Raw genomic sequence first — 13,005 nt, 5'->3', positions numbered from 1 at the left:
ACTCTTTTGTAAGAGACAAAAGGCTGTGCTTGGGCAGGGCAGGGTAAGGCAGGAACTGGCCATTGGAACTGGCACTCTGGTCGTCTGGACACCGAGAGGAGAGGCTGCTCATTGCTTCTGGCTGCGACCACAGGAAAATCCAGCTGTGCTCTGCCTTTCTCCTCTTGGCTGGGTGAGCTTAGATTTAACCTCTTTCCCACTGGGAAGTGCGCTTTTCCCCGGCTGCATTTTTTCGCAGCAGTTGACAGGGGGTCCAGCTGTCCCTGCCGCCCTCCCCGCTCTGCCGCACAAGACTGTCGTGTCTGCTGTGACTGCGGAGCTCTTGCTACCTCGCTGGCTAGCCGGGGAGAGCCAGCTCCTGCCCCTGCCGCCCTGCTCGTCGCTCCGAGCTGCTTGCTGCCCTGCCTGCTTTCTCAGCCTCTTCTGCCATTATCAGCTGTCTGAGGCTGACCTGACCCTGCGCCACAGCGCCACCTGCAGCCGCTCGGCAGTCATCGCACCTGCCCTGCCCGACCGGGAGCTCAACAGCGCCCCTGCTGCTTGTGACCGTGATTACACCACATGGGAAAAGGCTCAGCAGCTCACAAGTCATCTGCCATTGGTTTCTGGGTCTAGTTATGGTTGCTATTATTGTTACTGCTTGTTTATAGATGCTAGTAATGAACTGATATTCCTTTTCCCATACCTTTGCCTGAAATCCCTTGATTTTCAAAATTGAAATAATTCAGAGGGAGGGGAGATCACATTCTCTGTCCTAAGGGAGGGTTCAACCTCTCTTAGCAGACACCTGTCTTTCAAACCGAGACAGGAGGAGACTCTGGAACACCCACAGTGCCTTGGTGACATCACAGTGTGGGGGAACACAGCAGAGGAGGGTTTGGAGACAGAGGTGAAGAGAATGCAGAGCCTCCTGAAGGCTGCTTTGGCCATCAAAGCAATGAAGGTCCAGAGCCCTGCCAGGTTCCTCCTGGTGGGGGAATCGTGCTGGGGGCAGCATGTGGGGTTTGTTCCTTGTTGGGGCTTTCCCTGGAAATCATTCCTTTTGTGACCCTTTTGATTCTGAATCTTGTTGCTGTTGCTGTTGGGTTTTTTCTGTCGTTGCTGTTTGCAGGAAATTGTTCTTCTCTCAGCCCTTTGGAATCTTTGCCTTTTGTGCCTCCCCTGGGAGGGGAGGGGCAGCAGCCCCTGGTTTATAGGGGAAGCACACAGAGGTGTTGGTGCCCATGGGTGGGGATCTCCAGTGCCCCCAGTGTCACCCAGTGCTCCCAGTGTCCCCCCATGCCCCCCAGTGTCCCCCATTGTCACAGCACATTCTCATAGATGTCACTGGATTCCCGCCGTTGCCCATGGGATCTCGGCAGCTCTGCGTAGGTCACCTGGGGGTCCTGGGGTGGGGTGATGTTGGGGGACCCTGAAAGAGACACCAGTTTGGGGGGACCAAGGTAGGGAGTGACACCTGTGGGTGACGTGTCACTGTCACCTCCCACCCTGTACTCACTGCCTGTCTGCTTGGTGATCACAACATGGCTGTACAGCACCTCCTCCTCCTCTGGGGGGGCTGGGGGCTCCGGGGGGACCCTGCTGGGATAAGGGGGTGTGTGGGAGGAGATGGAGAATTGTGGGGCTGGGGGTAATAGGGGGGTCATGGCTGGAGCCCCCAACTCACCTTTCCTGGTGCTTCCTGGAGGCTGCAAAGGAAAGATCAGGGGGTGACTGTGGGGTCCCAGGGCCATGACCACACTCAGGAATCCTGAACACTGACAGGACTTTCACCTCCCCCCGGGACCCCCAAGCATCGCTGAAGCCCCCCAGAATTCATTAACTCCCCCAGTGTCCCCAGCCAACTCAGGTTCAAAACCTCAAAGCCCTCCAAACTCCCCCAGAACCCCTGAAAGAACCCCCAACATCCCTGCCCGACCTTCCAGCACCTCCCTAAACCCTACAGGAGCCCAGCCAAGGTCACTGGGGGCTCAGCCCCACCCCAAGTCAGGCTATAGACCCCCAAATCCTACAGCTCCCAGAGACCCCCATGACCCCATTGTCACCCACCCAGGTGGTGCCACCGGCGCCAGGCCAAGATGACAGCCAGTAGCAGAACCAGAAACAACAGGGAACCACCAACCCCTGCGGCCACTGCAGGAAAGAGACAGAGACACATTGGGGTCACCTGTCATCCCAGGGGTCCTGAACCCCCAGAGTGACCCCATATGACCCCACCTGTGCCCCAGTATTCCTGCAGTGTCACCTCCAGGGCCAGCTCTGGGCTGAGCGCCCGGAACACGCGGTGCTCATCCAGCTGGTTGGTGGCCACACACTGGTAGGTGCCAGAATGTCCCACATCGACGTCCCCAAGTTCCAGGAGGGGACCCTGGGCCACCTCCTGCCCGTCGTGCAGCCAGGTGAAGGTGACAGGTGCTGAGCCCACCTGCACCGAGCAGCGCAGGGTCACGGGGTCACCTGTGTGCACCTGGAGTGCCGGGGGGCCAGGGGTGATGGTGGCATTGGCCACGGGCACTGCGGGGACAGAGACGGGGCTGAGGGTGGGGGAGGGGATGGCATCAGGTGTGGGGGGAGGGGATGGGGGGATGACAATATCATGGGTGGGATCTCCCCCAGCCCAAGGGTCTCACTCACCCAGGACAGTGACAATCAATGGGTCACTTTCAATTGTGCTGTCCCCATCACTGGCCCGGCACTGGTAGTGGCCACTGTCACTGTCCCCAACATGGCTCAGCTCCAGGCGGGGGCCAGTGCCCAGCGGTGTCCCCGAGCCCTCCCGGTGCCAGGAGAAGGACAGAGGACCTGTCCCTGTGGCCACTGCACAGCTCAGCACCAGGCTGTCACCCAGTACCACCTGTCCATTGGGTGGCTGTGCTGACAAGGACACCCCTGATACTGGGATCCCTGTGAGAAGGGGACAGCAGAGGACAGTGAGGGACTGAGGACACCAGGAGAGAACAGGGGACAGCAGGGGACAGGGAGGGATACGGGGACAGGGAGGGACACAGGTAGGGTTGGAGAGGGGTGGGAGGACCCCAGGGAGGGAGAAGGGGGCACAGAAATGGGGGGGAGCCTGGGAAGAGACCCCAGTGAGGATGGGGAATTCTGGGCAGAGACACATGGAGAGGGATGGGGGAACTCCAGGGAGGGCTGTGGGGAACCAGACGGGGATGTGGGGACCTGGGGACCATGGGGGGACCTCAGAGTGGGAGGGAGGGGACCTGGGGAGGTTGCCAGAGAGGGATAGGAGTACCCAGACAGGGGTGGGGGACCCGGGATGGGACCTGAGAAAGGATTGGGAGACCCAGGAAAGAACCAGGGAGAGGATGAAGGTCTCCAGGTGGGGCTGAGCGGACTCAAGCAGGATGTTGGGAAAGAATGGGGAGACCCGGGGCAGGGAGGGGGTGATCTGGGGAGAGACCTGTGAAGGGATGAGGGGAGCCGGGAAAGGTGTCAGGGAGGGCTGGGGGGACACGGGCAGAGCTGGGGTACCCGGGGAGGCTGTGTGGTTGCCGTGCCCATCCCCGCACTCACTGCGCACCGTGACGCGGAGCCGGGCGCTGCTCTTCCGCACGGCCCCCCCCTCGGAGCGCACCTCGCAGCTGTAACTGCCCGAGTGGGAGACCCCCACGGCGGGCAGCAGGAGCTGCGGGGACCCCTGCGGGCCCCCCAGCAACTGCCCGTCCCGGTAGAAGAGGTGCAGGAGGGGGGCTCGGGGCCGCAGGGGGCTGGGGGTGCTGAGGCAGCTGAGATTCAGGGGGGATCCCTCAGTGGGCTCGGTGGGACCCTCCAGCTCCAGCACCGGCACCGTGAAGAGCTCTGGGAAGGAGATGGGAGTGGACGGTAGTGACCCTGAGTGTGCTGGGGACAGGCTGTGGGGCTGTGGGGGTTTTGGGTGCTCACCGTGCACTGTCACTGTCACAACCTTCGACACTTCCCGCCACAATATGAAGTTTTTCACCCAACCCATGCAGTGGTAGCCACCGGTGTCGTTCACCTTCAAGGGGGACAGGGACAGCTCGGTCCCATCGAGACGCCCCCTCAGATACTTCCCGTCATGGTAGAAGTGCACCTCAGTGACCGATTTGTTCCACAAGCCCCGACAGCGCAGTGTCACCGTGTCCCCCTCCAGCAGCGCCCACGCTGGCACCTGCAGCACCAGCTCATCTGCAGGACGAATGGGGACACATCACACCCGGCAGTTCCTGATGGCACCAGGAGTGCCCCAGGTGTCCCCAGTCCCAACAGGAGGTCCCCTCGCACTGGGATGCTCTGGGATGTCCCCATGTGCAGGGGACAGGCTCTGGTCACACGAGGGGGTGACCCAGTAAGCAGAGCTCACTCAGAGCCCTCGGGGTTCCCGTGGATGCCAGGCTGGGGACACAAACCTCCCTCACCATTTACAACGCTCACGGAGGGGCTGACCCTGGTGCCAGGTCGGTAACACTTGTAGGTGCCAACCTCGGTGACATGGAATTGGTGGACTCCGTACTCTTTCCACCAGCGCTTCCCATCCTTGTACCACCTGGTATCACCGGGGGTCCCCGAGCCCTGGCAGGTCAGTGTCACTGGGTCCCACAGCACCGCTGGTGTCCAGGGGGGATACACGAGGAGCTGGGTGGTCTGGGCACCTGCAGGTGACAGGGGACACCAGCCTGCCAGGGCCACCGTGAGGCTGGGGACAGTGGAGTAGGGACATGGCATCCCTTGGGGACTCACCAGCGAGGCTGAGGGTCTGGGCTGGAAGGGAGAAGGGACAGCGTCTGACTGGGGGTGGCAGCACAGGGACAGAGACACGCGGGGGCACTGGGTGTGGGGCTGTCCCTGAGCTGTCCCCGTGGGGACACCAGTTCTGATGGGAAAGTGCTCGGGGACTGTCCCCAGCAGGACTGGAGAGGCTCCCAGGGGACAGCTCAGTGTCACAGCCACCCACATGCCACATCCGTGAGTCACGGAGGCCTCGGGGATGGGGACACTGAGGGCACCCCGGGCTGGGGGAGGACATGGGGACATCCCAGACATGGGGACAGTGCGGACATCCAGGACATGAGGACAGTGTGATCATCCCAGGCATGGGGACACCACAGCCACCCCATGCTGGCACAGGTCACCCCCACCAGCCCTGGCACAGCCCCTGTCCCCACAGCCACATCCCCATGGTTCTGTCCCCACAGTCCCATTCTGATGGGTGCTGTCCCCATGGCCACATCCTCACGGTGCTTGTCCCCTTCTCCCATTATCCCTGCATCCCTGTCCCCTGTCCCTGTCCCCACAGCTGCCCCAGCCCCAAGGTGTCACTCCCCACATCCCTGTCCCCACAGCTGCCCCAGCCCCAAGGTGTCACTTCCCACATCCCTGTCCCCACATCCCTGTCCCCACAGCCACCCCACAGCCCTGGTCACACTGGAGGGCCACTGCCTCTGTCCCCCACTGGCTCTGCTGGCCTTGGGAACATCAGGGGACCCCGCTACCCCCCGTGTCCCCTCCCCACCAGTCTGTGTCTCACTCACCCCACAGGAGCAGTGTCACCTTCCCAGCCATCCTGGTGTCCCCAGCGAGCCAGGCTGGCTGTCACACACACTGCCAGGGCCACCTCCCCCCAGCATGGTGGTTCTTGAGATAAAGAGGAAGGAAGAGAATTTACATCTTGTCCCCACGTGTTGGTGGCACAGGGTGGGGGCTGGGTGGCAGCAGGGTGGGGACATGGTGGGACATGACGGGTTTTGGTGGGATACGGTGGGGACATGGAGGGACACTGTGGGGACACAGCAGGGACATGGGGGTGATGGTGAGGACATGCTGGGACATGGTGGGACAGGGTAGGGACATGGTGTGACCCTCTGGGGATGCAGCAGGGACTGTGTGTCCCCAAGTGTGTCCCAGGATAGGGGTCTCAGGGAATGGGGGGGTCCAGGAATGGAGGTCCCCACAGGTGGGGGATCCCAAGGACCATTGTCGCCCTGTCCCCATGTCCCCTCCCCAGGACTGTGACAGAAAAGCCCCTCCAGGTGTACAGGCGGGGCTCTGCTGCCCCACCCCCCCCTTTTTTTGGGGTTCCCCAAACCTCTCCCCACCCCCAATCTGGGCCTTTTCCTCTCCTTATTTCCCCTTTTTGTCACCCTTGGGAGTGACACAGCCTTGGGGGGGCTGTCCTAGGTGGGACACTGGGGACAGTTCTGGTGGTGGGGAGGGTGTGACACAGCCCGGGAGGTGTCTCTGTCCCTGTCCCTGTCCCTATCTGTTTCCTCCTTCCCCCCATAGTGACACCACAGTGGAGGAGTCATGAGCTCGGGGATGTCCCCATGGGAAGAGTTAGCGGCAATGACAGTGACAGTGACAGTGACAGTGACAGTGCCACCTCTGCCCATCACCCCATGACCCCTGATTCCTGTGAACCTCCAGCCCTGGAATTGAGACCCCTGGACCTCCAGGACCTCTGGGAATGACCACGAGGCTAATGGACCCCAAAACCCCTGGACCCTTGATCCCTGTGACCCCGTGACCCTGGCAGTGACACCCTGGAGCCCCAGAACCTGTGCACCCCCAGGCCTGGCCATGAGCCCCATGGACACCCAGGTGCTCTGGACCCCTGGGAATGACCATGAGGCTTGTGGACCCCTGGACCCTGGAGGCCCCTGGGAACAACCATGAGGCCCATGGTCCCCCAAGAGCCCTCGACCCTTATTCTCTGTGACCCCCTGGCCCTGGCAGTGACACCTCTGGAGCCCCCAAGACCCCTGAGTGCCCTGGCCTTGGTGGTGACACTGCTGTACCCCCAATACCCCTGGATCCCTGCACTCCTGATCCCTATGAATCCCCTGGTCCTGGAGTTGAGTCCCCTGGACCCCTTGGCCCTGGTGGTGATGCCCATGGACCCTCAGGACCTCCAAGATCCCTAGGAATGACCATGAGACCCCTGGAACCCCTGAGCCCCCCCTCGACCCTGGCAATGACCCCCAGGGAACCCCCCAAGTCCCACACCCCCCAGGCCTGGCCCTGACCCCCAGCCTGGTACTGGGGCCCCATTGCCACCTTGGGAGTAAGTGTGACATCACACCCATGAGGGCACATACATGACGTCACACCCGTGACATCACAACAGTGACATCACCGCACGGCACCGCCCCGCACAGCGCCCCCTTCCTGTTCCCGTGGAAACTGCACCCCCTGCTTCCGTGGCAACATCCCCCACATTCCCATGGCAACAACCCCACCCCGTTCCCATAGCAACAGCGTCGCATTTCCATGGCAAAAGTCCCCCTTCCCGTGCCAACAGGTCCCTGTCCCCACGCCCTCAGTCCACGTTCCCCTGGCAACAACACCCTCCCGGTCCCACGCCCACAGCCCCCTTGTTCCCATGGCAACACCCCCGTTCCCATGGCAACACCCCCATTCCCATGGCAACCACCCCTTCATATGCCCACACCCCAATTCCCACGCTAACAGACCCCGTTCCCGTGGTTACAATCCTCCCCGATCCCAAAGCACCTGTAACCCCCATTCCCGCCGTAACAACCCCTCCGTTCCCACGGCAACAGCCCCTCCTTCCCATGACAACAGCCCCGTTCCCATGGCAACACCCCCATTCCCACGCTCACAGCGCATGCGCTGCACCCTCCCCTCCTCTCCCCCTTTCCGGACTCCATTTCCCATCACCCCCCGCGGCCCCGCCCGTTCTAACGGATCTCCGCCGGTTCGCGGACTACATTTCCCATCACACCCCGCGGCGCGGAGGGAGGGGGGGCGCGTCGCTACGGCGGCCGGCGCGGGCCCGGTCTCGTGACGCGCGCCGTGCGCGGAGGCCAAGATGGCGGACGAGGAGGGCGAAGCGCGGCCGGGGGCGCGGAACGGAGCCGGGGAAGGACCGCCGGGCGGGCCCCGCGTCGTCCGCATCGTGAAATCCGAGTCCGGCTACGGCTTTAACGTCCGCGGGCAAGTGAGCGAGGGCGGGCAGCTGCGCAGCATCAACGGCGAGCTGTACGCGCCGCTGCAGCACGTCAGCGCCGTGCTGGGCGGAGGAGCCGCCGACCGCGCTGGGGTGCGCAAGGGGGACCGCATCCTGGAGGTGTGAGTACGGGGGGGCCGCCCACCCACAGCCCCCCGGCAGCCAGCCCCCCACACGCACCGACACAGCCCGGGGAAGGGGGGGAACGGCGGTGCTGAATGGGCTCGGAGGGGTTGGGGGCGATGAGGGGGTGCTGAGGGGCTTTTGGTGAGGTTTGGGGTGTCCTGAGAGGGGTGAGGGGCGTTTGGTGAGGGTGTCATGAGGGGGAGGTTGGGACTCGCGGGTTTTGCTGGGGTTCTGAGGGGGCTGAGGGTGTGGTGAGGGGGGATTGAGACCCCCAGCCCTAGGTAGGAATTTGGGGAATCCTGAAGGGTCTGCAGGTCCCTCGGTGAGGCTGTTGTGAGGTTTGGGGGATCCTGAGGGGGCTGAGGGTCATGAGGGGGAGGTTGGGATCCTTTGCTGGGAATTTTGGGGTGTTCTGAGGGGACTCTGAGGGTCTTTTGGTGAGAGTGTCATGAGGGGGGACTGAGCTGCAGCCTTTGCTGGGAATTCTGGGGGTCCTGAGGGGGCTCTGAGGGTCTTTTGGTGAAGGTGTCACCAGTTTCAGGAGAGTCTTGAGGGGACTGAGGGTGAGGAGGATTGACACTGCTGGCCCTTGATGGGTTTTGGGGGTCTTGAGGGAGCTGAGGGTCGTTTGCTGAGGGAGTCATGAGGGAGGTTGAGATCATTTGCTGGGAATTCGGGGGTCCTGAGGAGGCTTTGAGGGTCTTTCAGTGAGGCTTGGGGGACATCCTGAGGGTGTCATGATAGGGAGATGAACCTCCAGCCCTTGGTGGAAATACCGGGGAGTCCTGAGGGGCTCTGAGGGTCCTTTGCTGAGGTTTTGGGGTGCTGAGGGTCGCTTGGTGAGGGTGTCATGAAGGGGATTGAAACCCCCAGCCTTTGCTGGGAATTTTGGGAGTCCTGAGGGGTCTCTGGTGGGGTTTGGGGAGATCCTGAGGGTCTCTTGGTGAGGGTGTCATGAGGGGGGACTGAGCCCCCAGCCCTTGCTGGGAATTTTGGGGGTCATGAGGGTCCTTTGGTGAGGGGGGACGGAGCCCTTGATGGGTTTTGAGGTGTCCTGAGGGGGCTGAGGGTCCTTTGGTGAGGTTTTGGGGTGTCCTGACAGTCCTTTGGTGAGGTTTTTGGGGCGTCCTGAGGGTCCTTTGCTGAGGTTTGGGGTGTCCTGAGGGTCCTTTGAGGTTTTGGGGTGTCCTGACGGTCCTTTGGTGAGGTTTTGGGGTGTCCTGAGGGGGCTGACGGTCCTTTGGTGAGGTTTGGGGGTGTCCTGATGGTCCTTTGGTGAGGTTTGGGGGGATCCTGAAGGTCTTTTGGTGAGGTTTGGGGGTGTCCTGATGGTCCTTTGGTGAGGTTTGGGGGTGTCCTGAGGGTCCTTTGGTGAGGTTTGGGGTGTCCTGAGGGTCCTTTGGTGAGGTTTGGGGTGTCCTGAGGGTCCTTTGCTGAGGTTTTGGGGTGTCCTGAGGGTCCTTTGGTGAGGTTTGGGGTGTCCTGAGGGTCCTTTGGTGAGGTTTGGGGTGTCCTGAGGGTCCTTTGCTGAGGTTTTGGGGTGTCCTGAGGGGGCTGACGGTCCTTTGGTGAGGATGTCATGAGGGGGGATTGAGACCCCCAGCTCTTGGTGAGAATTTGGGGAATCCTGAAGGGTCTGCAGGTCCCTTGGTGAGGGTGTTGTGAGGTTTGGGGGGTCTGAGGGCTCTGAGGGTCCCTAGGTGAGGGCGGCTGAGACCCTCATCCCTTGCTGGGAGATTGGGGGTTCCTAAAGGGGTTTTGAGTGTCCCTTGGTGAGGTCTGGGGGGTCCTGAGGGGACTTTTGAGGGTCTCTTGGAGAGGTTCCTGTGAGGTTTGGGGGGTCGTGAGGGGACTTTGAGGGTCGCTTGGTGAGATTTGGGGGTCCTGAGGGGTCTGAGCCTCACTGAGGAATTGGGGGGTCCCAAAGGGGGTGGGGCTGAGCCCCCCACCCCTCACTGGGGGCTTTGGGGGTCTTACAGGAGCCCCTAAAGGGGAAACCCTTGGATTTCAGCCTGGGATGGTCAGGGAGGCATTTTTAAGGATAAACTCCTTGGATTTTAAAATAGGGACCTTTCTGGGATGGTCAGAGGGAAATTTTTAGGGATAAACCCTTGGATTTCAACATGGAATGGTCAGAGAGACATTTTTAGGGATAAACCCTTGGATTTCAACATAGAATGGTCAGGGAGGCATTTTTAGGGATAAACCCTTGGATTTAAATGTGAGGACCCTCCTAGGGACATCAGGAGGGCATTCTTAGGGACAAAACCTTTGGATTTTTTGGGATAAACCTCCCAGTCCTGGCTCTTCCCAGAATCCCATATTCTCCAGCTGCTTTTTGACCTCCAAAATTGTAACTTTGACTCGCAAAACACCTTCCCATGGGAATATTCATGCTGCAGGAAAACTCATCTTCCCCCCCAAACCCTAAAATCCTTAAACTTTTGGGCCCAAATCCCTCAAATCCCAGCACTGGGGGTTGTTTTTTATGGATCCCTCTGGATCCCTCCAGGTTGCCCTTTGCTCCGGGTCCATTAAACCCAATTACTGATTAATTCCAGGGATTTCCAAGCTTTGGGAATGTTTGGAAGTCCAGGGGGTGTGAGGAGCTGTCTGGACCCTCTCGTGGCCTGTGAATCCTGCAGAAATCCTGGCTGGGATTTGGCTGTGTCCCAGCTGACCCAAATTCCCGATCCTTTGATTTTTCCGTGCGGGAGAAGCACTGGGAGCAGAGGGAATTCTGCACCTGGATTATCCAATTGAGGGAGCAGCATTCCCAGGCGGAGGGCAGAGGGTTTTGGGAGTGTTGGGATGAAATTTTCCTGCGTTTTTTTGGGAACATTTCAAACTCTGGATTTGGGATCAGAGGGAGTTTCGGAGCCTGGTGTTGGAATTTTGGGATTCTGCGGGCAGGGCCTGGTGAGGACCTGGGAATTCCCAGGAATTAATTAATGGAATTAATGATGAGGGAGCTCTGCCTGGGGTCTCTGATCCCTGGTATCCCTGGAAAAATTGGGAATTTCCTCTTGGTTTATCCATTTATTTCCTGGGAAAAGTGGCTTTGTTTTGTCCTCGTGTCCTGTAGGGCTGCCAGATTGGCTCTTGCCATATTCCAATAGCCTTGTATCCCAATATTTCTATATTCCTGTATTTCAGTATTCCAGCATTTCAATATTTCAGCATTTCTCTGTTCCAATAATGCAGTATTCCAGCAGTGCTGTATTCCTATATTTCATTATCCTTGTATTACAGTATTCCAATGTCCCTGTATTCCCACACCTCTATATCCCTGTTTTCCTATATTCCTGTATTCCCATGTTCCAACAGCCTTGGATCACAATATTTCAATATTCCAGTATTTCAGTTTTCCAATATTTCAGCATTCCTATGTTTCAGTATTTCTGTATTTCAATATTCCTGTATTTCGTTATTCCCATATTTCAATATCCCTGTATTCCAACATCTCTATATTCCTTTTTTCCTATATTCCAACATTCCCATAGCTCAGTGTTCCCATATCCCAGCATTCCAATATTTCCTACATCTCCATATTCCCACATTCCAATAATTCCAGCCTTTCCCACCCCAAAATCCCACAGCCCCATCCCTCGTTCTCCTCGGATTCACCAAAACCCCAACTCCCGGAATTCCAATGTCAGAACAGAAAACAATAACCCGGAATTCCCAAAATAGCTCCGATTTTCCTTCCTTTTTCCGGGAATGGGGTGGGGAAGGGGGGAGCATCCACTTTCCTGGCCATCCCGGTTCCTCTGGAGTGCCCAGGGCTGGGAATTCCCGAAATCCTGGAGCTCCCAGCTGGATTTGGAACAGTCCAGGTGTCTCAGGAGGGTTAATTCCGTGTGGGATTCTTTCCCACCTCCTGGAATTCCCAGCAGGAATCCGGGAATTTCTGGGGAGGAAGAGGCTGAGCGAGGAAGTTGTTCCGCTCCTGAGGAATTCCTGCTGCGATTTAAGCGAATATTTGGGATGCAGTCGCTTTCCCGAGGAGGTTGTTCCACTCCTGAGGAGTTCCTGCTGCTGGGATTTTAGGGAATATTTGGGATGTGGTCACTCACCTGTGGCTCTCCTCAGCTCATCCCTAATCCCAGAACAACCTGGATACCTCCTATCCAAGCATGTTTTCCTTGGAAAAAAACTATTCATGATCCTCATCCAACACTTCCTGAGGAGGTTGTTCTGCTCCTGAGGAATTTCTGCTGGGATTTTACAGAATACTTGGGATGTGGTCACTCACCTGTGGCTGTGCCGCTCCTCAACTCATCCGTAATCCCTGAAAAACCTGGAGATCTCCACTCCAAGCATGTTTTCCTTGGGAAAAAGCCTTTCATGATCCTCATCCAACACTTCCTGAGGAGGTTGTTCCGCTCCTGAGGAATTTCTGCTGGGATTTTACAGAATATTTGGGATGCAGTTGCTTTCCTGAGGAGGTTGTTCCACTCCTGAGGAGTTCCTGCTGGGATTTTAGGGAATATTTGGGATGTGGTCACTCACCTGTGGCTCTGCTGCTCCTCACCTCATCTGTAATCCTGGAAAAACCTGGATACCTTCCATCCAAGCCTGTTTTCCTTGGGAAAAAACTATTCTGGATCCTCATTTGACACTTCCCGATGCTCCAGGATTCCTGTGCCCTCTCCAGGTCCTTCCTGCCCATCCCTCCCTCCCGGATCCAGCATCCCCCTCATCCCTGTGCCTTCCCAAGGCTCTGGAATGCTCTGAAATCCCTGAAGGCGTCAGGGACAGACAGCGGGAGCTGATGGAACTCTTGGTGAGCGCCAGGAGTTCCGATCATCGCTAATCCGAGCAGGAAGAGAAACTCCCGTGGGAAATGACGGAACGGAGGAAAAAGGGATTTATCCCAAACATTGTCGAGTGGGAAAAGGGCTGGTTTGAGGTGGGGTAGGCAGATCCTGGAT

General features: G+C 58.8%; 2 protein-coding genes across 5 annotated transcripts in view; one reads left to right on the top strand and one right to left on the bottom strand.

Annotated features, from left to right (window-relative positions):
• Positions 1 to 1,285: 1,285 nt before the first annotated feature.
• LOC146427186 (Fc receptor-like protein 2) lies at positions 1,286 to 5,569 on the bottom strand. The gene is made up of 10 exons (XM_085082584.1): positions 5,511 to 5,569; positions 4,720 to 4,740; positions 4,398 to 4,631; positions 3,535 to 4,167; positions 2,635 to 2,904; positions 2,218 to 2,514; positions 2,050 to 2,133; positions 1,667 to 1,688; positions 1,499 to 1,578; positions 1,286 to 1,411 (listed from the first exon to the last, which is right to left on the bottom strand). The coding sequence occupies exons 1-10, from the start codon at positions 5,539 to 5,541 to the stop codon at positions 1,302 to 1,304; spliced, it is 1,782 nt and encodes a 593-aa protein (XP_084938710.1). The 5' UTR covers positions 5,542 to 5,569; the 3' UTR covers positions 1,286 to 1,301.
• A 2,197-nt stretch (positions 5,570 to 7,766) lies between these two features.
• The window catches only part of SNX27 (sorting nexin 27), a 32,844-nt gene continuing 27,605 nt past the window's right edge, over positions 7,767 to 13,005 (top strand). For 2 of the 4 annotated variants that reach the window (XM_085082559.1, XM_085082560.1), the window contains exon 1: positions 7,768 to 8,067. In XM_085082559.1, the coding sequence (XP_084938685.1) occupies positions 7,808 to 8,067 (260 nt within the window). In that variant the 5' untranslated portion in view covers positions 7,768 to 7,807. Of the gene's footprint in view, positions 8,068 to 13,005 lie in introns of all 4 variants that reach the window. The other 2 variants (XM_085082558.1, XM_085082557.1) reach the window with 2 other exon arrangements.

This window comes from Lichenostomus cassidix, chromosome 25, assembly GCF_008360975.1.
Source record: "Lichenostomus cassidix isolate B80296 chromosome 25, HeHo_3.0, whole genome shotgun sequence".
Classification (NCBI taxonomy): domain Eukaryota; kingdom Metazoa; phylum Chordata; class Aves; order Passeriformes; family Meliphagidae; genus Lichenostomus; species Lichenostomus cassidix.
This window is presented reverse-complemented; position numbering and strand designations above follow the sequence as displayed.

Bases quoted from the DNA above. Each gene is read 5' to 3' on its own strand.
- LOC146427186 (XM_085082584.1), bottom strand. From the start codon at position 5,541: ATGGCTGGGAAGGTGACACTGCTCCTGTGGG. The intron at 4,741-5,510 runs GTGAGTGAGACA...TCTCCCTTCCAG, and splicing joins GGTGACACTGCTCCTGTGGG to CCCAGACCCTCAGCCTCGCT. The intron at 4,168-4,397 runs GTGAGGGAGGTT...TTCGTCCTGCAG, and splicing joins CTCCGTGAGCGTTGTAAATG to ATGAGCTGGTGCTGCAGGTG.